Source organism: Salvelinus fontinalis, chromosome 18, assembly GCF_029448725.1.
Source record: "Salvelinus fontinalis isolate EN_2023a chromosome 18, ASM2944872v1, whole genome shotgun sequence".
NCBI lineage: Eukaryota > Metazoa > Chordata > Actinopteri > Salmoniformes > Salmonidae > Salvelinus > Salvelinus fontinalis.
This window is the reverse complement of record NC_074682.1, coordinates 56,882,409-56,909,441: the sequence shown is the minus strand read 5'-3', so window position 1 is coordinate 56,909,441 and position 27,033 is coordinate 56,882,409. Positions and strand designations below refer to the sequence as shown.

The 27,033-nt window shown below is 43.8% G+C and overlaps 1 protein-coding gene across 1 annotated transcript in view; it reads left to right on the top strand.

Annotated features, from left to right (window-relative positions):
- The window catches only part of LOC129815776 (E3 ubiquitin-protein ligase RNF123), a 289,130-nt gene that overhangs the window by 129,506 nt on the left and 132,591 nt on the right, over positions 1-27,033 (top strand). The window contains exon 34 of the mRNA XM_055869888.1: positions 700-784. Coding sequence (XP_055725863.1) covers positions 700-784 — 85 coding nt within the window. The remainder of the gene's footprint in view (positions 1-699; positions 785-27,033) is intronic.

The window sequence follows — 27,033 nt, the reverse complement described above, 5'->3', positions numbered from 1 at the left end:
GTGTCTGTGTGTGTGGCACTTTACTGATGGGCACTAAGGTCCTCGAGGGGCTGGGGACAATTGCTTGTTTGGCAGATACACTTTGCTCTCAGTTCCAAATGTTATCCTGAATCACCCGCTCTACCCCTGACTCCAATAATCTGTTTTATTTGTGTTTTTATGGGGAGAATCACACTGATCTGGAATATCAAACCCTTCGCCATCTGACAGATTTCCCCCCCCCCCCCCCCCCCCCCAAGAAAATAACTTAAAGGCTTTCAGTAAAGTCTCATGGCCCCTCTCTTTGTTTAAATTCTGTCTCCAATGAAGCCTGTTATCTACTTTCCCAGAGTCAGATAAACTTCTGGAAACCATTTGTCTCTGCGTGCAGTTTCAAGGAAGTTGCTAACTAGCGTCAGCGCAATTGCTAACTAAGTACAATGACTGGAAGTCTATGAGAACAGCTAGCATGCTAGTTAGCTTTGGCTCGCAAAACTACCTTTTTATCTTCGTTCATACTAGACGCAGAGACATACACATTGTATCCACAAATTAATCTGACTCTGGAGAAGTAGATAATCATTTTAAATCAAATAAAGAAAATGTCATATTTCAAATTTATATAGTGCTTTTGCAAATTGGACAAAGTGCTTAACAGCAACCTTATTCTTTGTACCTGAAGACCTGAACAATGTCTTTCTCTGTGTTCCTGGTGTCCAGGCCTAGAGAGCGTCGACCACTATCCCATCCTAGTGGCTGTAACAGGGATTCTGGTGAGAATCCTGGTGGACTGTGAGAGACAAGGGTAAGTGAATGAGCTCTTTCAGTCCCATAAAACAAGCATGGTTTTGGGGGTAGTGGACGTGGCCAATAGCATGGTTTTGGAGGCCCTCTTCTCTGCAGTTCTCAACATTTTGCCATGATTCAGAGAGAACATGTTACAGTTTTAAATCTAGGTCGTTGCCATTCACACATTTTGTCATGGGGCTGAGCGAAAAATGTGAATTTCAAATGTAATTTCCTTCAATTATGTAAATTGCCAATATGCCTTGTTCTTATACTATCTGAGTAGCTCAAACATTATAACAAAACATTTGTACAGGTCCTTTGCAATAGTTGGACATGTGTAAAACCCTGTCCTTTGTACTCTGCTGTTAATAGTCTGTATCCTGCTGGTTCTCCCGGTAATTGTATGGTGGTGGGTTGGTCAGGACTGGACCGGGAGGCGAACAGGCTGTAATCTCCCTGCCTAGCATGCCCACCTCTAACCAGATCACAGTGTGTAACGAGAGAGAGAGAGCAGTCCTATCCTGTCCTCATTATTTTCTATCCCAGTGAATTGAAACACCAAGTCAGTTCTCTGTTCAGGGCTGGACTGTAATAGAACTGTGTCTCAGATGGCACCCTATTTCCTACCTTTGACCAGAGCCGAAGTAGTGTGTAGGGGCTCTCTCACTATGTAGGGAGTAGGGTTGCGTTTGGGACGTAGAGCGTAGGACAGCTAGTACCTGTGCCTTCTAGCTTCCGGCTGAGTGATCGATCGATTTTGCCGGGGATGTTCTCTTCTTGTTCAGCTGTGGTCTAGACGTTATTCCTTTTCATTAGGCTTTTATTAGCTACTGTATAAACCAAATCAAAATGTTTGTAAAAAGAAAAAATAAATTTAAAAAGACGTTCTGGTAGGTCCACTTTGTGAGCGTTGGAAAGCTGGACTCTGGAACTCATAGGAAATCATATGCAGAACTCCACTACTCTCTTGTTATCTAGGTTGGTATATAGCTAGCTAGTTTGCGTCGTTCATGGAGGAAATGTTAGTATGCTAGCTACATAGCTAGCAACATTGGTTGCAGCTGACCTGTGTGCTAACCATAGCCATGTATTTGTATGTATTTTTTTTATAAACTTACAAGTAGCCAGCTAGCTCCATAGTGACAATTATCTCACGGTATTTTAACTTATCCAATCTTCTCCCACAGGCACTGTGCAACATGTGCATGTATGCCAAAACAGTTCTTAGCTAGCTAACATTAGCTAACCCATCTGTAGCCCCAAACGACTTAGCTAGCTAATGTTAGCTAGCCCATCTGTAGCTTCCAACTATCTAGCTAGCTAACACTAGCTAACCCATCTGTAGCCCCAAACTACTTAGCTAGCTAATGTTAGCTAGCCCATCTGTAGCTCCCAACTATCTAGCTAGCTAACATTAGCTAAACCATCTGTAGCCCCCAACTAGTTAGCGAGCTAACACTTGTGAACCCATCTGTAGCCCCCCACTAGCAATTTCAACATGACATAACATTTAAAAGCTGTGAAAAATGTACTCTACAATTACATTTTGAACTTGAGTGGATTTCAATTGTCTTACATGGAGTAGACTTTGCCTCTTCGTTATTTGCTGTAACCTACTATGGTAGATTTTAATCCTGATGACACAGGATCTTCAGACCTTTAACAAAATGGCGAGCTTGTCTCTTTGTGTCTCGTGTCTTGCGCTCTCTCTCTCACCATCACCCTTTTTTTACTCCTATGAGATCATCATCTCGATAAGTTGAACATTCAGTCGCTCCAGTTGCAGTACGTGTGTTCCCATCTTGTAGTTGTGATGTAGCTGGAGCTCTGACGCTTTCCTACAGATGTCATTGTCTCTTATCATTAGAGAGTCATTAGAGAGTAGCATGAGTAGAGCGATAGGTAAAACATCTGACAGTCACCCCAGGCATTCACCCCAGGCAGTCACCCCGACCGGTAGGCAAACAACACGAGGCTAGATGATATGATTTTCTTTCCTTTGTTATCTTTTTCTCACTCCCCTCTCCCACTCCCTCCTCTCTCGCATTTTCTCCTCTCTTCTCTCCTCTCTCTCGCTCTTTCTTTCCCTCCCTTCCTCTCTCCCCCTGTCTGTAAAAGGCTCACAATAGCACCCATCACAGCCAAAACCTGGGGTGTTATGAGGCTCTGTCAAGAAAATTCAATTACTGAGATATTACAGCTTCTTGCCGGACCAGAAGCCAAGTATCAGACGATATATGACTAGTGTATTGCTGCTGGAGGCCTCTGGTTGCATTTAACACCTGCTGACTGCTCAGACACGCTGAGAAATAGGATAATATTAAAATGATTATTAACGATATATGTTTTATATATAGCTTATCTATTCGGTGGATAATATTTGATATTTCCCTCAGGTACTCTAATCGACAAAGGCAGGAGAGGGGCTTTTTTCAACCTCCTGGGTCCATTTTGAGACCTTTTTACATTTTCACGTAATACTATCAAATACTAAAGCACACAAATACGTTGCTATTTTTTTCCCCGTTTGAGAAAAACTGTTTTCCGTCTCGTTGTAACCCTACATGAACCCGACCCGACTGATTTTTTTTTTTTTTTAGCCTGTCGGTTGACAGATGTTCTTTCTTAACACCCCGTTTAGTCACCTCTTTATCCCATGCTCTAATATTATCTACATATTCATACTTCACTTAGTGTTATAGTAGTGCTATGTTGCTGTCAGGTCCACAGGCTCACGGCTGTCTTCAGATCACAGAGCAGGATTAGTGTGTGGAGTGATATTGTACATCTGTTACTTCTCTGTCTCAGTGAGGGCACAAAGCAGACGAGTAAGCACTTAGCGCACGAACACCCACTTCAGCACTTCAATTAAATGAAATTAATTTTTATAAAGCCCTTTTTACATCAGCAGATGTCACAAAGTGCTTATAAAGAAACCCAGCCTAAAACTAAAAAAACAAGCAAGCAATGCAGAAGCACGGTGGCTAGGGAAAACTCCCTAGACAGGCGGGAACCTAGGAAGAAACCAGGCTCTGAGGGGTGGTCAGTCCTCGTGTGGCTGTGCCGGGTGTTGATTATTAGAGTACATGGTAAATAAGACCAGATTGTTGTTCAAGATGTTCATAGATGACCAGCAGGGTCAAATAATAATAACAGTGTTTGTAGAGCAGGACTCTCCAACCCTGTTCCTGGAGAGAAACCCTCCTGTAGGTTTTAACCCCAACCCTGTTCCTGGAGAGATACCCTCCTGTAGGTTTTAACTCCAACCCTGTTCCTGGAGAGATACCCTCCTGTAGGTTTTAACCCCAACCCTGTTCCTGGAGAGATACCCTCCTGTAGGTTTTAACCCCAACCCTGTTCCTGGAGAGCTACCCTCCTGTAGGTTTTAACCCCAACCCTGTTCCTGGAGATATACCCTCCTGTAGGTTTTAACCCCAACCCTGTTCCTGGAGATATACCCTCCTGTAGGTTTTAACTCCAACCCTGTTCCTGGAGAACTACCCTCCTGTAGGTTTTAACTCCAACCCTGTTCCTGGAGATATACCCTCCTGTAGGTTTTAACTCCAACCCTGTTCCTGGAGAGCTACCCTCCTGTAGGTTTTAACCCCAACCCTGTTCCTGGAGATATACCCTCCTGTAGGTTTTAACTCCAACCCTGTTCCTGGAGAGATACCCTCCTGTAGGTTTTAACTCCAACCCTGTTCCTGGAGAGAGACCATCCTGTAGGTTTTAACTCCAACCCTGTTCCTAGAGAGCTACCCTCCTGTAGGTTTTAACTCCAACCCTGTTCCTGGAGAGAGACCCTCCTGTAGGTTTTCGCTCCAACCCCAGTTGTAACTTAGCTGATTCATCTTATCAACCAGCTAATTATTAGATTCAGGTGCGCTAGATTAGTGTTGGAGTGAAAACTTACAAGACAGTAGCTCTCCAGGAAACAGGGTTGGGAGACCCCTGTTGTAGAGGGTGTAACAGGTCAACACCTCAGTAAATGTCAGTTGGCTTTTCATAGTCGAGCAGCACGACCAGGTGGCCTGGGTTCCACAGGGGGCAGCACGACCAGGTGGCCTGGGTTCCACAGGGGGCAGCACGACCAGGTGGCCTGGGTTCCACAGGGGGCAGCACGACCAGGTGGCCTGGGTTCCACAGGGGGCAGCACGACCAGGTGGCCTGGGTTCCACAGGGGGCAGCACGACCAGGTGGCCTGGGTTCCACAGGGGGCAGCACGACCAGGTGGCCTGGGTTCCACAGGGGGGCAGCACGACCAGGTGGCCTGGGTTCCACAAGGGGGCAGCACGACCAGGTGGCCTGGGTTCCACAAGGGGGCAGCACGACCAGGTGGCCTGGGTTCCACAAGGGGGCAGCACGACCAGGTGGCCTGGGTTCCACAGGTGGGTAGAATTGTGATCCTTAACATTCAGAAAAATCTAAACGATACGTAGATGCAGAAAGTAAACAGGGAGTAAATTTTTGCAAAAAGGGTTAGGCAACTACATTCAGCCACGGGCACACGTAGAAATGGGAGTGTACGTGCAACGAGTTGAGGAATAAATTATTTTGGAGGAGACTTTCTACCACTACGTCATTGTTGTTAACACATTAAAAAAGAGCCTGCAACAAAGTCCTGTCTGGTAACACTTTGAGAAGTGAAATGAGAAGGAAATGCACTTTGTGAGGTGGAATTTAGGTACAGTAGTGGGTAGTACAGGTCAGTAGTGGTAGTACAGGTCAGTAGTGGTAGTACAGGTCAGTAGTGGTAGTACAGGTCAGTAGTACAGGTCAGTAGTGGTAGTACAGGTCAGTAGTGGTAGGACAGGTCAGTAGTACAGGTCAGTAGTGGTAGTACAGGTCAGTAGTACAGGTCAGTAGTGGTAGTACAGGTCAGTAGTGGTAGTACAGGTCAGTAGTGGTAGTACAGGTCAGTAGTACAGGTCAGTAGTACAGGTCAGTAGTGGTAGTACAGGTCAGTAGTACAGGTCAGTAGTACAGGTCAGTAGTACAGGTCAGTAGTGGTAGTACAGGTCAGTAGTTCAGGTGCGATGCCTAGCAGTCTGAAAGCGACGCACCGTAAGACCCAAACCGTTGCTGGCTGCAGTGCAGCTTCATTGTGAATTCACATGTCATTTTACACGGCTCAGCAATGCTAAGAAGTCATCTGTAGCAAGTAGCAGGCTTTTCTTTCACTGAAAGGGACAATATGCCAGAAGTTAGTTATTGTGAGCAGGGACTAAAGCAGTAATTCTGCATCACTGGGTCATTAAACATATCTAAATAAATTACATTTATTCTCCTTATTACTTGAGTTTTAAGCTACTGGCTTTTTAACTCCATTAACTAATGTAATATCCTCGGTCAATTGCTACTTTGTAAAACGGGGTTCCAGCGATTGGGTTTAAATGGTGTTCCATTAATTGGAATAGTTGAGAAAGAACAGAGAGGTGTTGCATCAGTAGTGTAGTGACCAGAGTTGTGGACTCGAGTCACATGACTTTGACTTGAGACAAGACTTGATAGAAAATAAAATTGCTTGACTTTTAGCATCAAGACTCGGGGACTTAACTTTGACTTGAAATGATCTGGCCAGTTTTTTTTTGTAAAAAAAAAAAATCACTAATTGGATTAATTGATCAAGGATATGAACTGTTTCTTTTTGCAAGTGTCAGCAATGGAGAATGAAGCAACAATTACTAGCATTGGCCTATTGGTCTTTTGGTATGTCAAAAAAGCTTAAAATTGATAATTTACCTATGAAGCTAACAGTTGTAATTTGTTATTAAAATGAATTATTACTGTGGCTCTCCAAACGCCAACCAGTGGAGAATGCTTTGATCGCTTTCACAAGTTCAAATGGCTGTGTTGATTGGTTCTGGTTCACTGTGGGGGCTGAACTGTTCATCATCACTGGGAAACTAGAGCTCTTATTGGATGACTGGAGACCTGCAGACAGAGGAACAGCCAATCAGTGGCCACCCCTATACACCATGACATCACAACAGTGTTACTAAGTCCCAAGTCATTCAGACGTACAGTTGAAGTCGGAAGTTTACATACACATGAGCCAAATACATTTAAACTAAGTTTTTCACAATTCCTGACATTTAATCCTAGTAAAAATTCCCTGTTTTAGGTCAGTTAGGATCACCACTTTATTTTAAGAATGTGAAATGTCAGAATAATAGTAGAGTGATTTTATTTCAGCTTTTATTTATTTCATCACATTCCCAGTGGGTCAGAAGTTTACATACACTCAATTAGTATTAGTTAGGATTGCCTTTAAATTGTTTAACTTGGGTCAAACGTTTCGGGTAGCCTTCCACAAGCTTCCCACAATAAGTTGGGTGAATTTTGGCACATTCCTCCTGACAGAGCTGGTGTAACTGAATCAGGTTTGTAGGCCTCCTTGCTCGCACACGCTTTTTCAGTTCTGCCCACACATTTTCTATAGGATTGAGGTCAGGGCTTTGTGATGGCCACTCCAATACCTTGACTTTGTTGTCCTTAAGCCATTTTAACACAAATTTGGAAGTATGCTTGGGGTCATTGTCCATTTGGAAGACGCATTTGCGACCAAACTTTAACTTCCTGACTGATGTCTTGAGATGTTGCTGCAATATATCCACATAATTTACTTTCCTCATGATGCCATCTATTTTGTGAAGTGCACCAGTCCCTCCTACAGCAAAGCACCCCCACAACATGATGCTGCCAACCCCGTGCTTCACGGTTTGGCCAAACATAGCAATGGCCAAACAGTTCTATTTTTGTTTCATCAGACCAGAGGACATTTCTCCAAAAAGTACGATTGTCACCATGTGCAGTTGTCACCATGTGCAGTTGCAAATCGTAGTCTGGCTTTCTTATGTTTTGGAGCAGTGGCTTCTTCCTTGCTGAGCGGTCTTTCAGGTTATGGCGATATAAGACTCGTTTTACTGTGGATATAGATACTTTTGCACCTGTTTCCTCCAGCATCTTCACAAGGTCCTTTGCTGTTGTTCTGGGATGTATTTGCGCTTTTCGCACCAAAGTACATTCCTCTCTAGGAGAGAGAATGAGTCTCCTTCCTGAGCGGTATGACGGCTGCGTGGTCCCATGGTTTTTATACTTTGTACAGATGAACGTGGTACCTACAGGCATTTGGAAATGGCAGAGTTTTTTTCTCAGGTCATGGCTGATTTCTTTTGATTTTCACATGATGTCAGGCAAAGAGGCACTGAGTTTGAAGGTAGGCCTTGAAATACATCCACAGGTACACCTCCAATTGACTCAAATGATGTCAATTATCCTATGAGAAGTTTCTAAAGCTATGACATCATTTTCGGGAATTTTCCAAGAATTTTTAAAGGCACAGTCAACTTAATGTATGTAAACTTCTGACCCACTGGAATTGTGATACAGTGAAATAATCTGTCTGTAAACAATTGTTGAAAAAATTACTTGTCTCATGCACAAATTGAATGTCCTAACTGAGGGTAGCTCTCCAGGAACAGGGTTGGAGTTTAAACCTACAGGAGGGTATCTCTCCAGGAACAGGGTTGGAGTTAAAACCTACAGGAGGGTGTTTCTCCAGGACCAGGGTTGGAGTTTAAACCTACAGGAGGGTAGCTCTCCAGGAACAGGGTTGGAGTTTAAACCTACAGGAGGGTGTCTCTCCAGGAACAGGGTTGGAGTTAAAACCTACAGAAGGGTATCTCTCCAGGAACAGGGTTGGAGTTAAAACCTACAGGAGGGTGTTTCTCCAGGAACAGGGTTGGAGTTTAAACCTACAGGAGGGTAGCTCTTCAGGAACAAGGTTGGAGTTAAAACCTACAGGAGGGTAGTTCTCCAGGAACAGGGTTGGGGTTAAAAGCTACAGGAGGGTATCTCTCCAGGAACAGGGTTGGAGTTAAAACCTACAGGAGGGTAGTTCTCCAGGAACAGGGTTGGGGTTAAAACCTACAGGAGGGTATCTCTCCAGGAACAGGGTTGGAGTTAAAACCTACAGGAGGGTAGCTCTCCAGGAACAGGGTTGGAGTTAAAACCTACAGGAGGGTATCTCTCCAGGAACAGGGTTGGAGTTAAAACCTACAGGAGGGTGACTATCCAGAAACAGTGTTGGAGAGCCCTGGTTTAACGGATGGACAAAGCTGGTTGATGCCCTGGCAAATGTAAGGATACTGAAATATGCTAATATACTTAGAATAGAATTTCCCCTCTGTGGATGGCTGGGTGGTCTAAATGAGCACCTCTTCCTGTTGTCCCTTTGTCTCCTATAGTCTCCTATTCTCTCCTTTCCTCTCTTATTGTCCCTTTGTCTCCTATAGTCTCCTTTCCTCTCTTATTGTCCCTTTGTCTCCTATTCTCTCTTATTGTCCCTTTGTCTCCTATTCTCTCCTTTCCTCTCTTATTGTCCCTTTGTCTCCTATTTTCTCCTTTCGTCTCTTATTGTCCCTTTGTCTCCTATAGTCTCCTATTCTCTCCTTTCCTCTCCTATTGTCCCTTTGTCTCCTATAGTCTCCTATTCTCTCTTATTGTCCCTTTGTCTCCTATTTTCTCCTTTCGTCTCTTATTGTCCCTTTGTCTCCTATAGTCTCCTATTCTCTCCTTTCGTCTCTTATTGTCCCTTTGTCTCCTATTTTCTCCTTTCGTCTCTTATTGTCCCTTTGTCTCCTATTTTCTCCTTTCGTCTCTTATTGTCCCTTTGTCTCCTATAGTCTCCTATTCTCTCCTTTCGTCTCTTATTGTCCCTTTGTCTCCTATTTTCTCCTTTCGTCTCTTATTGTCCCTTTGTCTCCTATTTTCTCCTTTCGTCTCTTATTGTCCCTTTGTCTCCTAGACTAATCTGACCGAAAAAACGTTTACCTACTGTCAGCAAAGGTTGTTTACTTGGACTACCCATTGGTTGCTGGCCCACCTTCTGCCTTACCATCTTCAATACTCTGCTTTCAACATCAAACACACCAGGAAACACCTTTCATTGGTCTCACTACAGTTCACTTGACCCTAGAGTTAGTTTATGCTCTTTGAGATTAAAAATAAACCACTACTCACTCACACTCACTGTCCATTCAATGTATTAAGTATTCTGTGTTAAGTATTAAATAGCCTATTTAGTGTTCTCTATAAAATTCACTCAACATTTTTGCACTCCTTCCTGGACACTCATGTCTTTGAAAATCTATCACTGTCTGTCACATGACATCTTAACTGCATCTGAATTGGAACCCTATTTTGTATGTAGTGTACTACTTTTGACCAGAACAGAAGTGCACCATATAGTGAATAGGAGATCTTGTGATTCCTGACTGGGATGAGAAGAGGACACCTTGTGATTCCTGACTGGGGTGAGAAGAGGACACCTTGTGATTCCTGACTGGGATGAGAAGAGGACACCTTGTGATTCCTGACTGGGGTGAGAAGAGGACACGTGATTCCTGACTGGGATGAGAAGAGGACACCTTGTGATTCCTGACTGGGGTGAGAAGAGGACACCTTGTGATTCCTGACTGGGGTGAGAAGAGGACACGTGATTCCTGACTGGGATGAGAAGAGGACACCTTGTGATTCCTGACTGGGGTGAGAAGAGGACACGTGATTCCTGACTGGGATGAGAAGAGGACACCTTGTGATTCCTGACTGGGGTGAGAAGAGGACACCTTGTGATTCCTGACTGGGGTGAGAAGAGGACACCTTGTGATTCCTGACTGGGATGAGAAGAGGACACCTTGTGATTCCTGACTGGGGTGAGAAGAGGACACCTTGTGATTCCTGACTGGGGTGAGAAGAGGACACCTTGTGATTCCTGACTGGGGTGAGAAGAGGACACCTTGTGATTCCTGACTGGGATGAGAAGAGGACACCTTGTGATTCCTGACTGGGATGAGAAGAGGACACCTTGTGATTCCTGACTGGGGTGAGAAGAGGACACCTTGTGATTCCTGACTGGGATGAGAAGAGGACACCTTGTGATTCCTGACTGGGGTGAGAAGAGGACACCTTGTGATTCCTGACTGGGATGAGAAGAGGACACGTGATTCCTGACTGGGATGAGAAGAGGACACGTGATTCCTGACTGGGATGAGAAGAGGACACCTTGTGATTCCTGACTGGGATGAGAAGAGGACACCTTGTGATTCCTGACTGGGATGAGAAGAGGACACCTTGTGATTCCTGACTGGGATGAGAAGAGGACACCTTGTGATTCCTGACTGGGGTGAGAAGAGGACACCTTGTGATTCCTGACTGGGATGAGAAGAGGACACCTTGTGATTCCTGACTGGGATGAGAAGAGGACACCTTGTGATTCCTGACTGGGATGAGAAGAGGACACCTTGTGATTCCTGACTGGGGTGAGAAGAGGACACCTTGTGATTCCTGACTGGGGTGAGAAGAGGACACCTTGTGATTCCTGACTGGGATGAGAAGCGCTATTCTCTACTGGTTACATTACATCAGGTTGGCTTTTAATGATTTCTAACTCAAATCCAAACAAAATCTCCACTTACCATCTAAAGTTAGTCCTGGTGTTAACAGGGTTGCGTCATCCCACTGTAATGATATTTCTCTCATCCCTTTCATCAACCCCATCTCTTGTTAGTCAGTACAATAATGGTCAGACTAAAAGCTATACCGTACATCATCTGATTACTTTATTGGCTCCCTGTCTTTGTCCTCTCTACAAAGGCCTGTCTTTGTCCTCTCTACAAAGGCCTGTCTTTGTCCTCTCTACAAAGGCCTGTCTTTTTCCTCTCTACAAAGGCCTGTCTTTGTCCTCTCTACAAAGGCCTGTCTTTGTCCTCTCTACAAAGGCCTGTCTTTGTCCTCTCTACAAAGGCCTGTCTTTGTCCTCTCTACAAAAGCCTGTCTTTGTCCTCTCTACAAAGGCCTGTCTTTGTCCTCTCTACAAAGGCCTGTCTTTGTCCTCTCTACAAAGGCCTGTCTTTGTCCTCTCTACAAAGGCCTGTCTTTGTCCTCTCTACAAAGGCCTGTCTTTGTCCTCTCTACAAAGGCCTGTCTTTGTCCTCTCTACAAAGGCCTGTCTTTGTCCTCTCTACAAAGGCCTGTCTTTGTCCTCTCTACAAAGGCCTGTCTTTGTCCTCTCTACAAAGGCCTGTCTTTGTCCTCTCTACAAAGGCCTGTCTTTGTCCTCTCTACAAAGGCCTGTCTTTGTCCTCTCTACAAAGGCCTGTCTTTGTCCTCTCTACAAAGGCCTGTCTTTGTCCTCTCTACAAAGGCCTGTCTTTGTCCTGCTCTACAAAGGCCTGTCTTTTTCCTCTCTACAAAGGCCTGTCTTTTTCCTCCTCTACAAAGGCCTGTCTTTTTCCTCCTCTACAAAGGCCTGTCTTTGTCCTCTCTACAAAGGCCTGTCTTTTTCCTCCTCTACAAAGGCCTGTCTTTTTCCTCCTCTACAAAGGCCTGTCTTTTTCCTCCTCTACAAAGGCCTGTCTTTTTCCTCCTCTACAAAGGCCTGTCTTTTTCCTCTCTACAAAGGCCTGTCTTTTTCCTGTTCAATGTGGGTCAGTGGGACATTAATCACGGTGTACTGTTGAGTTGTAGGTTGTCCTCGGTTAGCCAGCTCTAGTTATTGCTGTTATGAATCCCAGATGGCACCTATTCTCTATATATAGTGCCCCTGTTGGCCGTGGTCAAAAGTAATGTACTAGAAAGGGAATAGGGTGCCATCTGGGATACATCAATGGACATTGACTTCAGTTAGCCAGCTGTACAGCTCCATTTCTTGGTGTCATGCCTCCATCACTTGGCTTTTACACGGTTGAATGGTTGACAGATGGGTGCTGATAGAACTGATTATTTTCAGGTGCAAAGTTGTTTGGTTTCACAGAGAGCCGGGCACTCCTACACTGGGGTCACTGAACTAACGATCCAATGGTACACACACACACACACACACACACACACACACACACACACACACCTCCCTCCGCTGCTCCTCACACCGAAGCCTCTGAAGGGAAACCAGTAGGACATCTCAGGTCTGTGCTAATTAGAAACAGAAAGTGGTGTATCGACTTCCAACACCAGAAGCAATCTGCCAGGGCACCAGAAGCAATCTGCCGGGGCACCAAGGGCATCTGCCGGGGCACCAAGGGCATGTGCCGGGGCACCAAGGGCATGTGCCGGGGCACCAAGGCCATCTGCCGGGACACCAAGGGCATCTGCCGGGGAACCAAGGCCATCTGCCGGGGAACCAAGGCCATCTGCCGGGGCACCAAGGGCATCTGCCGGGGCACCAAGGGCATCTGCCGGGGCACCAAGGGCATCTGCCGGGGCACCAAGGGCATCTGCCGGGGCACCAAGGGCATCTGCCGGGGCACCAAGGGCATCTGCCGGGGCACCAAGGGCATCTGCCGGGGCACCAAGGGCATTAACCAAAATAGCCAAATAAATTGATTGGAAAAATTCTCTCTCTTCTGTTTAGAAAAACCACAAGTGTATGGAAATGTACATAATGAGCCTACGTGTCAAAGTGTAGGTGATAGACCTTGTGTTTTTACTACAGCCTCTCATGTCCACACCCATGCTGACATGAGTGGGAAGCCAGAAAATGTAGCCAAATACTACTTTTAATTACGCGTATATAGGCTCAACGCCAGTCATGTTTGACAAATAAAATATAGGATAATTAATATTTAACGTCTAACGGCTTGATTCTGTCGACATACTCGTGGCAGTATTTTTATCAGATACGAGAGAAAGGGCAGTGCCTGTTGCGCCATCAAAACTTTGAACACTCTTTAACCCAAAACGTAATTGTTTAAAACCTGGACTTTTTGTTGTTGTTTTTGTTGTTGTTTTATGAGGCTTGTCTTTATTCAAAGTAGAATAAGACAAATTCCAACCATAGGAATGTTGAGGGAGTTATTTAATAAACCCTAACGCATATACTAAACCATTTAAAACTAGTTGGCTATTTCTCTCCAGTTCTATTGGTTTTCAAATCATCGTTCTTTCATTGTCCAGCAGCCATGGACTCAATCCTAGTCATATTAGCAACCCGTGCTAGTTGATGATAATCCTAGTCATTATAGCATCCCATGCTAGTTGATGATAATCCTAGTCATTATAGCATCCCATGCTAGTTGATGATAATCCTAGTCATATTAGCAACCCATGCTAGTTGATGATAATCCTAGTCATATTAGCAACCCATGCTAGTTGATGATAATCCTAGTCATATAAGCATCCCATGCTAGTTGATGATAATCCTAGTCATATTAGCATCCCATGCTAGTTGATGATAATCCTAGTCATATTAGCATCCCATGCTAGTTGATGATAATCCTAGTCTTATTAGCATCCCATGCTAGTTGATGATAATCCTAGTCATATTAGCGTCCCGTGCTAGTTGATGATAATCCTAGTCATATTAGCAACCCGTGCTAGTTGATGATAATCCTAGTCATATTAGCATCCCGTGCTAGTTGATGATAATCCTAGTCATATTAGCGTCCCGTGCTAGTTGATGATAATCCTAGTCATATTAGCATCCCGTGCTAGTTGATGATAATCCTAGTCATATTAGCATCCCGTGCTAGTTGATGATAATCCTAGTCATATTAGCATCCCGTGCTAGTTGATGATAATCCTAGTCATATTAGCATCCCGTGCTAGTTGATGATAATCCTAGTCATATTAGCATCCCGTGCTAGTTGATGATAATCCTAGTCATATTAGCATCCCGTGCTAGTTGATGTTAATCCTAGTCATATTAGCATCCCGTGCTAGTTGATGTTAATCCTAGTCATATTAGCATCCCATGCTAGTTGATGTTAATCATAGTCATATTAGCATCCCGTGCTAGTTGATGATAGTCATATTAGCATCCCGTGCTTGTTGATGTTGATGATAGTCATATTTGCATCCCGTGCTTGTTGATGTTAATCATAGTCATATTAGCATCCCGTGCTAGTTGATGATAATCCTAGTCATATTAGCATCCCGTGTTAGTTGATTTTAATCCTAGTCATATTAGCATCCCGTGCTAGTTGATGTTAATCCTAGTCATATTAGCATCCCGTGCTAGTTGATGATAGTCATATTAGCATCCCGTGCTTGTTGATGTTAATCATAGTCATATTAGCATCCCGTGCTAGTTGATGATAGTCATATTAGCATCCCGTGCTTGTTGATGTTAATCATAGTCATATTAGCATCCCGTGCTAGTTGATGATAGTCATATTAGCATCCCGTGCTAGTTGATGTTAATCATAGTCATATTAGCATCCCATGCTAGTTGATGTTAATCATAGTCATATTAGCATCCCATGTTAGTTGATGATAATCAAAGTCATATTAGCATCCCGTGCTAGTTGATGTTAATCATAGTCATATTAGCATCCCATGCTAATTGTTGCATCGTCCCTCTTTCGTCATATCTGAAGGATATTTTCATTTGTCAACATCGAACCGTTTGCATTTGCCGGTGTGCATTTGAGAACAATATTTTCCTGCCAATTTGCATTTTTTGAACATTCGCCGTGTATATAGCCTACAGCCTTGTGCGCGTTGCTGCTCTTTTATAATGTGAATACATTAATTTATCAAATACAAGTTCTCATCTGTTGCATCAGTATCATTTGCTTTTGCTGTGGTTGTATGACGCAGACTCTGTTAGGAATATTTCTTTCTCACACAGAACGACGAGCTGACCGATAGAATAGGTTGGCTAAACTTTTTTGTACAATGTGGGGGGGGGGGGGGGGGGGGGGGGGGGGGATAGTAGAGACTAGTGCTGTTGCTGTTCGTTACTCGTCTTGTAAATGTGGACAGTTCTTACGTCTTCAATGTGCTCCTCGGAGATTGGCGTTGTATCCCTGATGTGTCTGTCTTCACTTGTACGTCGGAGCTGTGAGGGCCTGTGTGAGAAGGACCCGATCACATGACGGGTATTGGCTAATAAGAATTGAGATCTGAGAGAGCCATGTATCAGTGCATGGCGATTGGCACCAGGGAGAGGGGAGTTGTAATGATTATAATCAGCCCACGGGCACAACGGCCACTTTGGCCGCAAGGAATGGATTATTTTTTTTAGGGGACGTTACGGCCACACAAGTTGACATCGACTGCCGTGGCCGTCAATGCCGCTGGGAAATTCATGGCTTACTCTAGACTTGCCTTGGACTCCAGCAGCACCTGTGTTGTGTAATGATTTGGCCAGTGATAGAACACGAGACTTTGTGTTGTAGCTCGTCATACTTTTTTCATGTGTTATTGGCTTTGGTGTATAACTGCTTCTGGAGATGATTGGATTGGCTTTCGCAGTAGTCAGGCGCACGTGGCACTGCAAAGTACAAACTGTTTTAACATTCTGAACAGTCTCTACCAACTGCATAGAGCAGTCCTTCTCAACCTGTTTTTTGGTTATTGTACCGCAAATCACATTTTGTTCTGCTGTAAGTGCTCCCTTATGGGGGTAATTGATCCAGTATAGCTATGATCTTTCCAAGTACCCCCTGTGGATAGGCCAGGCAGGTGCATGCAGGGGCATTAGTAGCCCAAGATGAGAACCAATGGCAATGTGGCATACGGTATATCATCTGTTTTTAATGAACTCTGAGAACATCACTAAAGTATCTGGTTACCTGATGGTTCGCTTTTTAATTAAACCATGCATTCAGGAAGTATTCAGACCCCGTGACTTTTCCCACATTTTAAGTTACAGCCTTATTTCTAAAATGGATTTAATAGTTTTTTTCCCTTTCATAAATGTACACACAATACCCCATAATGACATCACAATACCCCATAATGACATCACAATACCCCATAATGACATCACAATACCCCATAATGACATCACAATACCCCATAATGACAAAGTGAAAACAGGTGTTTAGAAATGTGTATATATAAAAAGAAACAGTAATACCTTATTTACATAAGTATTCAGACCCTTTGCTATGAGACTCCAAATTGAGCTCATGTGCTTCCTGTTTACATTGATCATCCTTGAGATGTTTCTACAACTTGATTGGAGTCCACCTGTGGTAAATTCAATTGACTGGACATGATTTGGAAAGGCACACACCTGTCTATATCGGGTCCCACAGTTGACAGTGTATGTCAGAGCAAAAACCAAGCCATGAGGTTGAAGGAATTGTCCATAGAGCTCTGAGACAGGATTGTGTTGAGGCACAGACCTGGGGAATTGCACCAAAACATTTCTGCAGCATTTTAAGTTCTCCAAAAACACAGTGGCCTCCATCATTCTTAAATAGAAGAACTTTGGAACCACCATGACTCTTCCTAGAGCTGGCCGCCCAGCCTAACTGAGCAATCTGGGGAGAACAGCCTTGGTCAGGGAGGTGACCAAGAACCAGGTCACTCTGACACAGCTCCTCTGTGGAGATGGGAGAACCTTCCAGAAGGACAACCATCTCTGCAGCACTCCCCCACTTGGAGTTTGCCAAAAAGTACCAAAATCCTCTCAGACCATGAGAAACAAGATTCTCTGGTCAGATAAAACCAAGATTGAACTCTTTGGCCTGAATGCCAAGCGTCACGTCTGGAGGAAACCTGACACCATCCCTATGTTGAAGCATGGTGGTGTCAGCATCATGCTGTGGGGATGTTTTTCAGCAGCAGGGACTGGGAGACTAGTCAGGATCGAGGGAAATATGAACGGAGCAAAGTACAAAGAGATCCTTGATGAAAACCTGCTCCATAGCACTCAGGACCTCCGACTGGGGTAAAGGTTCACCTTCCAACAGGACAACAACCCTAAGCACACAATGCAGCAACGCTCCTCATCCAACCTGACAGAGCTTGAGAGGATCTGCAGAGAAGAATGGGAAGAACTCCCCAAATACAGGTGTGCCAAGCTTGTAGCGTCATACCCAAGAATACAAGGCTGTAATCACTGCCAAAAGGGGCTTCAACAAAGTACTGAGTAAAGGGTCTGAATACTTATGTAAATATCATATCTTAAAAGCTGTTTTTTGCTTTGTCATTATGGGGTCTTGTGTGTAGATTGATGAGGCGATTTCATCCATTTTATATTAAGGCTGGAACGTAACACAAAAAGTCAAGGGTGTGTATGCACTGTGTATATCTCCATCTGTCCGTGGAGAAACAAGGTTGTTGCTCATACTGAACAGAGTGGATACCATGCAGTGGAGGGATCTACACCCTATTCCCTATAATAGGGCACTACTTTTTTTTTGTTGCAGACCCCTTCTGGTAGTGCACTAATATATGGAATAGGGTGCCATTTGGGACTGACACAGGGATGTAGTAAAGAAGGTGTGTTGTTGTTAAATGACAGACAGAACTTGACCCATCAGCAGAGACAACACACACACACACACACACACACACACACACACACACACACACACACACACACACACACACACACACACACACACACACACACACACACACACACCTCAGTGTATTGTGTTTTTCTCCATGCAGCCATATAGCCATCTTCTTTTGTTCAACTGTCTGTTATGTCGATGTGAGCAGGTAAACACCAGGAGAGGACAATGAGAGGTCAGTCGGCAGTTTTTTTTGTTTTGTTTCTATTATAAAAGAATAACTCTGTCCACATATATTATAACTTTTTAATACATCTGTCTTGGGGTTTGAAATGCTTGCAATGTGTTGTGAATCGATAGTCATATTATAGTTACAGGCTAGAAAGTCAAGACATAGTATAGATCCATCGAATCCAATTTTGGACCTGGAAGCCAGTTCCACTGCTTTGTTTCATTCTTCCCCTTTAATCAGAGACTGATTTAGACGAGGGACAATTAATTATCCGTCCGAACAGAAAACCGTCAGTACTCTGCACCTCGTAGGGTAAGATTTAACTGCACCTATTATACATTCGTCCAATGTGTTGTGGAAGTAAAACATTTGTTTTCTCTAGTTAATTTCAATATCTGATAGGTCAGTGAAGGTCACATGATCATCGTGTGTGGACAGAACAAAGATCTGATAGTTCAGTAAAGGCCACATGATCATCATGCGTGGACAGAACAAAGGATTAGCTTAGACAATACATATCTTTTTTTGATGTAATATATTCTACATTTCTTCCAATTTATTTAGCTGCTCCAGCTGTCTATATGTATGTAATCCTACTACTTTGCATCAGTCATTATAAACTGGGTGGTTGGAGCCCTGAATGCTGATTGGCTGACAGCCGTGGTATATCAGACCGTATACCACAGGTATGTAATCCTACTGCTGTTCATCAGTCATTATAAACTGGGTGGTTGGAGCCCTGAATGCTGATTGGCTGACAGCCGTGGTATATCAGACCGTATACCACAGGTAATGTAATCCTACTGCTGTTCATCAGTCATTATAAACTGGGTGGTTGGAGCCCTGAATGCTGATTGGCTGACAGCCGTGGTATATCAGACCGTATACCACAGGTAATGTAATCCTACTGCTGTTCATCAGTCATTATAAACTGGGTGGTTGGAGCCCTGAATGCTGATTGGCTGACAGCCGTGGTATATCAGACCGTATACCACAGGTATGTAATCCTACTGCTGTTCATCAGTCCTTCTGTTACGCTCCACTTCCTTCACTATCTAGCCTGCATAATGCTTTCAAAAATTGTTGCTAATAGCAGTCATTGTTCTCGTCGTCACCGTGCTGTAGCCTAGTAATACTGGAATCTTTGGCATTGTGGTGTCCTCACCAATGCTTGCAATGTGTTGTGAATCGATAGTCATATTATACTTACAGGCTAGAAAGTCAAGACATAGTAGCAATCATTTCAAGGGGTATGGCTAGGTTAAGCAAAGCTACTATTTAATTGAGTTATTTCAAGGCACCCAACCCCTTAAATAGTAGCTTTGCTTAACCTAGCCATAGCTCAAAATGACAGTAACAGGGTAGAACTCCAACCATTACTCTGTACCAAGTCTGCCGTTTTGCCAAGTCTGTCTTGTCTCTTTATTTGTGGTGGAGAAAGTGCTGGGTGCCCGTACAGGAAACGGTGATCTTTGTTTTTAAGCTGCTAATTGAAGACTCGTCGGGCCTACTAGGTCTTGTTTTCTGTTCGTCCAAGAAAGTGTTGTTTTGACGGAGGTCTTCCCGGACTCTTGTCTGTGTCGTCCTGCCGTCTGATGTTACCGTAGCGACAGAAGACTGGTCGATAAACCCTGACGGTCATAACACAAGTAGATTGATACATTTGGAGGAGAGGGAACGGGATGGGGGGCAGAGGGGAGAGCGAGGGAGATGGAGAGGGAGGATTGAGGGATATGGAGAGTAATGGGGGACAGAGGAGAGAGGGGGAGGGATATGGAGAGGGAGGATTGAGGGTATTGGAGAGTAATGGGGGACAGAGGAGAGAGGGGGAGGGATATGGAGAGGGAGGAGTGAGGGATATGGGGGACAGAGAGGAGAGAGAGGGAGGGATACAAAGATGGAGAGGGAGGAGTGAGGGATATGGAGAGGGATGGGGGACAGAGAGGAGAGAGAGAGAGAGAGGGATACAAAGATGGAGAGGGAGGAGTGAGGGATATGGAGAGGGATGGAGGACAGAGAGGAGAGAGAGAGAGAGGGATACAAAGATGGAGAGGGAGGAGTGAGGGATATGGAGAGGGATGGGGGACAGAGAGGAGAGAGAGGGAGGGATACAAAGATGGAGAGGGAGGAGTGAGGGATATGGAGAGGGATAAGGGACAGAGAGGAGTGTGGAGAGGGAGAGATACAGAGATGGAGTGTGGAGAGGGAGGGATACAGAGATGGAGTGTGGAGAGGGAGGGATACAGAGAGGAGTGGGGAGAGAGGAGAGAAAAAGAGTGATTAGATTAAATCACATACATTGTTTATTTAATCAGTTCCATACACACCTGCCAATTAGCAGAAAATGAGTATAATGGATTATTGCATTATCAGTAATAGTCAATTCAAGGTTGATGATTGAAGCTATGCATTTGCACATAATTTTTTACATTACTTTCACACGCGATTTAACGTTATTTTCAAAGATACAAGCCGGAGGCATGTTTATTTGCATTTGTGTCGATGTTCCACTTGCGTGAGAAATGACTGAGACACTCGGGTACATTTGAACTATATCGGGAGACCGTTTGGCACGTCGGCGTCGTTGTTGTCTTAGGCCTGGATCACACTTGGCTGTTAAGAATATTTTGACAACCTCTTTTTTTCTCTCCTTCCTTCAATCCATTCTGCCCACACTTGCAAGGTTCCGCAACATTTACATTTTCACCCTCTTGAAACCAGCTGGTCCCAGATCTGTTTGTGCTGGCAGACTGGCACTCAGGCTGAAGGAAGAACCGCAACATATTCTGCAAGTGTTGTGTACAGAGGAACACAAGAGGAGGAACGTGGTCTTTGCATAAGCTATGTTATTTTTGAAAAAACTGGCCTTTTCTCAATTAAATTAGCTAACTCCTCCGTCTTGTCGTCGGCTCCTTTTGAAAAAGGGCCAAGGTAAAAGAAGAGGGAACATAGACGATCCTTCTCCACTCGCATCAGGCTAATTACATTTACAGGGGTGGAGCCACAAAATATATGTGTAACGTGATTAAAAACAAAATGAAGTTAGTTGTGCGTTATATTTTATCGGTAGAACGATAAGTAGCATGTTGTTTTTAAACGTATGCATGTTTTTCTCTGATAAGAGAAAATGTGATTTGAAAAGGAGTATGGCAGATTTCACAATGTTTCTGCGGTAGGATACGATGAAAGGTGGCTGTCGAGGAGGGGGGGAGGGGGGAGGGGGGAGGGGGGGGGGGGGCAGCGGCGCACTCCTCTGTTCGCCTACAAACGAATTGTCTTCTCCTCCACCACTTGGAGGTTTCCGGGTCACGGAGGAAAGCACAGATTGGTGGGTATTTTTTATCATGTAGCTACTGTTGTCATCTTGATCTGGCCTTCAACTTCTTCTCAACAGCCCATGTTCCAACAGCCCAGGGGATATTTAAGAGTGGCTGGCCCAGGGGATATTTAAGAGTGGCTGGCCCAGGGGATATTTAAGAGTGGCTGGCCCAGGGGATATTTAAGAGTGGCTGGCCCAGGTCTCCTGTTGTCTTGAGAGATGTGGAAGGTTAACACCTTTTTTAGTTAACTCTCCCTAGTTCAATCAAATGTGATTGTTCACATCCACGTTATTTAGCAGGTGTGATTGGTGGTGTAGCGAAATGATTTTTTACATGTATTTTTTTAATCAAATCATATTTTATTTTGTCACATTGACATTGATTGTTTCTAGACAAACAATCCTTAATCAGATCTTCCCTGTTTTAAAGTTTTCCACTTTTTGGTTCACAGATCTTTGGCTTTCCAAATCAACCAACAGTGGGGTTAATTTTAGATAAATGTTGTGATCATTTTTTTCAGCCTGAACCTGTGACCAGAAACGAGCTACATGGGGGTGATACCAGAATGAATGTTCTAATGACTCTGAGAGCTGAGATGGTTGTTACGTTGTTATTGTTACGTTGTTATTGTTAAGTTGTTATTGTTACGTTGTTATTGTTACGTTGTTACGTTGTTACGTTGTTACGTTGTTATTGTTAAGTTGTTATTGTTACGTTGTTATTGTTACGTTGTTATTGTTACGTTGTTATTGTTAAGTTGTTATTGTTACGTTGTTATTGTTACGTTGTTACATTGTTATTGTTACGTTGTTACGTTGTTACGTTATTGTTACGTTGTTACGGTTACGTTGTTACATTGTTATTGTTACGTTGTTACGTTGTTATTGTTACGTTGTTACGTTGTTTTTGTTACGTTGTTATTGTTACGTTGTTATTGTTACGTTGTTATTGTTACGTTGTTATTGTTACGTTGTTATTGTTACGTTGTTATTTTGTTATTGTTACGTTGTTATTGTTACGTTGTTATTGTTACGTTGTTACGTTGTTATTGTTACGTTGTTACGTTATTGTTACGTTGTTACGTTATTGTTACGTTATTGTTACGTTATTGTTACGTTATTGTTACGTTGTTACGTTATTGTTACGTTGTTACGTTATTGTTACGTTGTTACGTTATTGTTATGTTACGTTGTTATTGTTATGTTACGTTATTGTTACGTTATTGTTACGTTGTTATTGTTATGTTGTTACGTTGTTATTGTTACGTTATTGTTATGTTGTTACGTTGTTATTGTTACGTTGTTACGTTGTTATTATTACGTTATTGTTACGTTGTTATTGTTATGTTGTTACGTTGTTATTGTTATGTTGTTACGTTGTTATTGTTATGTTATTGTTACGTTGTTACATTGTAATTGTTACGTTATTGTTACGTTGTTATTGTTATGTTGTTACGTTGTTATTGTTATGTTGTTACGTTGTTATTGTTATGTTACGTTGTTATTGTTACGTTATTGTTACGTTGTTATTGTTATGTTGTTACGTTGTTATTGTTACGTTATTGTTATGTTATTGTTACGTTGTTATTGTTATGTTGTTACGTTGTTATTGTTACGTTATTGTTACGTTGTTATTGTTATGTTGTTACGTTGTTATTGTTATGTTGTTACGTTGTTATTGTTACGTTATTGTTACGTTGTTACATTGTTACGTTGTTATTGTTACGTTGTTACGTTGTTATTGTTATGTTGTTACGTTATTGTTACGTTATTGTTACGTTGTTACATTGTTACGTTGTTATTGTTACGTTGTTACGTTGTTATAGTTACGTTGTTACGTTCCCCAGCAAGAAAATCAATAATGTCGTGCAAACAGAAGGAGGAACTAACAAAACATCGCTGACAAAACCAAAACGAAACAGGTGGGGTTTTAGGAGGGGTACTGAATGACACTCATGGGGGGTGTCCACTGAACGTTGCCTAGCAACAACAACTGGGACCTAGAAGACACCCACCGTTAGCGCCCACTAAATTTGCCCAAGAACAGGCAAACAAAAGAACAACCCACACCAAACTACAAGACAGGAAGCAAACCCCCAAAATGCCAGTCTTGAATGTGGAGAAGTATTTTTTTCTTCTGCTCAGTTTTGAAACCTTGTGGCCTTCAGATAAAACGTTTTTTTTTTTTTTTTTTATCCGTGCGTACTCATTGTCTTACGTCAGATAACGCAACGATTCCGCCTAAGCTGATGGGTTGAGGGACAAGGGCGGCGTAGCACGTGACGGGCCTGCATGCTTGCAACAGCACAAACCACCTCCCGATGTCTCCTTTCGTATTTCATCTGATATGATGAAGAGACCATTTTTATTATTCTCTGAATGTTTGTTAGTAATCTCTCCATTTATATAGTTATTATATATTGTAAGTTGCTCTGGATAAGAGTGTAGACCTGTAAATTACTGAAATGTCAAACATATTCTATAAATATATTGTTATCTACATAAGGAGAATCATGGACCTGAATCATAATCCACTCTCAAGTGCTTGTCTAATGCATCCGTGGCTCACATAGGCTGGTACATATTAAACCCCATTATACACTTGTGGTAGTTTTTAGGTCAAATGGAAGGGAATCGGACAAATCAGTCTGATGTTGCATGTTGTTCTGGACTTTCTGTTTCCCCGTGTACACACAATGATGACATAATTAACAAATAATCACTCTGTTAGATGTATGAGTGTACTTGGTTAGCAAGCTGAACTGAACATTGTGTTGTACGGAGCCCAGATACTGTATAATAAGGCTGTGACTTGTGTTAGTGGTGGGTGACTTGTGTTAGTGGTGGGTGACTTGTGTTAGTGGTGGGCGACTTGTATTAGTGGTGGGCGACTTGTATTAGTGGTGGGCGACTTGTATTAGTGGTGGGCGACTTGTATTAGTGGTGTGTGGCTTGTATTAGTGGTGGGTGACTTGTATTAGTGGTGGGTGACTTGTATTAGTGGTGGGCGACTTGTATTAGTGGTGGGCGACTTGTATTAGTGGTGGGCGACTTGTATTAGTGGTGGGCGACTTGTATTAGTGGTGGGCGACTTGTGTTAGTGGTGGGCGACTTGTACTAGTGGTGGGTGACTTGTATTAGTGGTGGGTGACTTGTATTAGTGGTGGGCGACTTGTATTAGTGGTGGGCGGCTTGTATTAGTGGTGTGTGGCTTGTATTAGTGGTGGGTGACTTGTATTAGTGGTGGGCGACTTGTATTAGTGGTGGGCGACTTGTATTAGTGGTGGGCGACTTGTATTAGTGGTGGGCGACTTGTATTAGTGGTGGGCGACTTGTGTTAGTGGTGGGCGACTTGTACTAGTGGTGGGTGACTTGTATTAGTGGTGGGTGACTTGTATTAGTGGTGGGTGACTTGTATTAGTGGTGGGTGACTTGTATTAGTGGTGGGCGACTTGTATTAGTGGTGGGCGACTTGTGTTAGTGGTGGGCGACTTGTGTTAGTGGTGGGCGACTTGTATTAGTGGTGGGTGACTTGTATTAGTGGTGGGTGACTTGTATTAGTGGTGGGTGACTTGTATTAGTGGTGGGTGACTTGTATTGGTGGTGGGTGACTTGTATTAGTGGTGGGTGACTTGTATTAGTGTTTGGTGACTTGTGTTAGTGGTGGGCGACTTGTGTTAGTGGTGGGCGACTTGTGTTAGTGGTGGGTTGTGGGTGACTTGTATTAGTGGTGGGTGACTTGTATTAGTGGTGGGCGACTTGTATTAGTGGTGGGCGACTTGTATTAGTGGTGGGCGACTTGTATTAGTGGTGGGCGACTTGTGTTAGTGGTGGGCGACTTGTGTTAGTGGTGGGTGACTTGTGTTAGTGGTGGGTGACTTGTGTTAGTGGTGGGTGACTTGTGTTAGTGGTGGGTGACTTGTGTTAGTGGTGGGTGTCTTGTGTTAGTGGTGGGTGACTTGTGTTAGTGGTGGGTGACTTGTGTTAGTGGTGGGTGACTTGTGTTAGTGGTGGGTTGTGGGCGACTTGTATTAGTGGTGGGCGGCTTGTATTAGTGGTGGGCGGCTTGTATTAGTGGTGGGTGACTTGTGTTAGTGGTGGGTGACTTGTGTTAGTGGTGGGTGACTTGTGTTAGTGGTGGGTGACTTGTGTTAGTGGTGGGTGACTTGTGTTAGTGGTGGGTGACTTGTGTTAGTGGTGGGTGACTTGTGTTAGTGGTGGGTGACTTGTGTTAGTGGTGGGTGACTTGTGTTAGTGGTGGGTGACTTGTATTAGTGGTGGGTTGTGGGCGACTTGTATTAGTGGTGGGCGGCTTGTATTAGTGGTGGGCGGCTTGTATTAGTGGTGGGCGACTTGTATTAGTGGTGGGCGACTTGTATTAGTGGTGGGCGACTTGTATTAGTGGTGGGCGACTTGTATTAGTGGTGGGCGACTTGTATTAGTGGTGGGCGGCTTGTATTAGTGGTGGGCGGCTTGTATTAGTGGTGGGCGGCTTGTATTAGTGGTGGGCGACTTGTATTAGTGGTGGGCGACTTGTATTAGTGGTGGGCGGCTTGTATTAGTGGTGGGCGGCTTGTATTAGTGGTGGGCGGCTTGTATTAGTGGTGGGCGGTGGGTTCAGTACATGCATGGTCTGAACATCATGTTTCCAGCCCGCCAGGTAGTTTGTGTTATTGTAGCAGCAGCACGGCACGCTGGATTATGAAGATGGCTTCCTACCAACGCTAGCTGGGATTATCAAGTTGTTCCCCATTACCAGCCTGATTGGCCACCTTCACATCACGCATCAGGAGCTGCTCCGAGGGGAAACGCGTATGTACACAGAGATATGTACACACACACACGCGCCATGTTTTTATTAAGTCAACAAGTGCAGGTGTTGTCTCCGTTCTCTATCTTCATCAGAACAGAGTTGATAATCTGCTCTGTGTGCCAGCCAGCCAGCCAGCCAGCCAGCCAAAGGGACAGGAAAAGTAATTACAAGAACGGATATTCCCATTGAAGTCAATGTTGCTGGCAGCCATGTTGAGTGTACCCATATACAGCTGCTATGCGGCTGGCACAGCGGCACTTGGCTAAATGGGATCTGTCTGATAGCTGATCGCCATGTGGCGCGTGCTATATAAGATAGATGGATGGATGGATGGATATACACACACAGTATATTTGACCTTTCAACTTTCCTATCAAATCTAAAAACAATGACAAATGGTTTGAAGAAGAATGCAAAAACCCTAAGAAAGAAATTGAGAAACCTGTCCAACCAAAAACACAGAGACCCAGAAAACCTGAGTCTACGCCTTCACTATGGTGAATCACTAAAACAATACAGAAATACACTACGGGAGAAGAAGGAACAGCACGTCAGAACTCAGCTCAATGTAATTGAAGTATCCATAGAATCGAACCACTTCTGGAAAACACTAAACAAACAACGACACGAAGAGTAATCTTTTTAACAC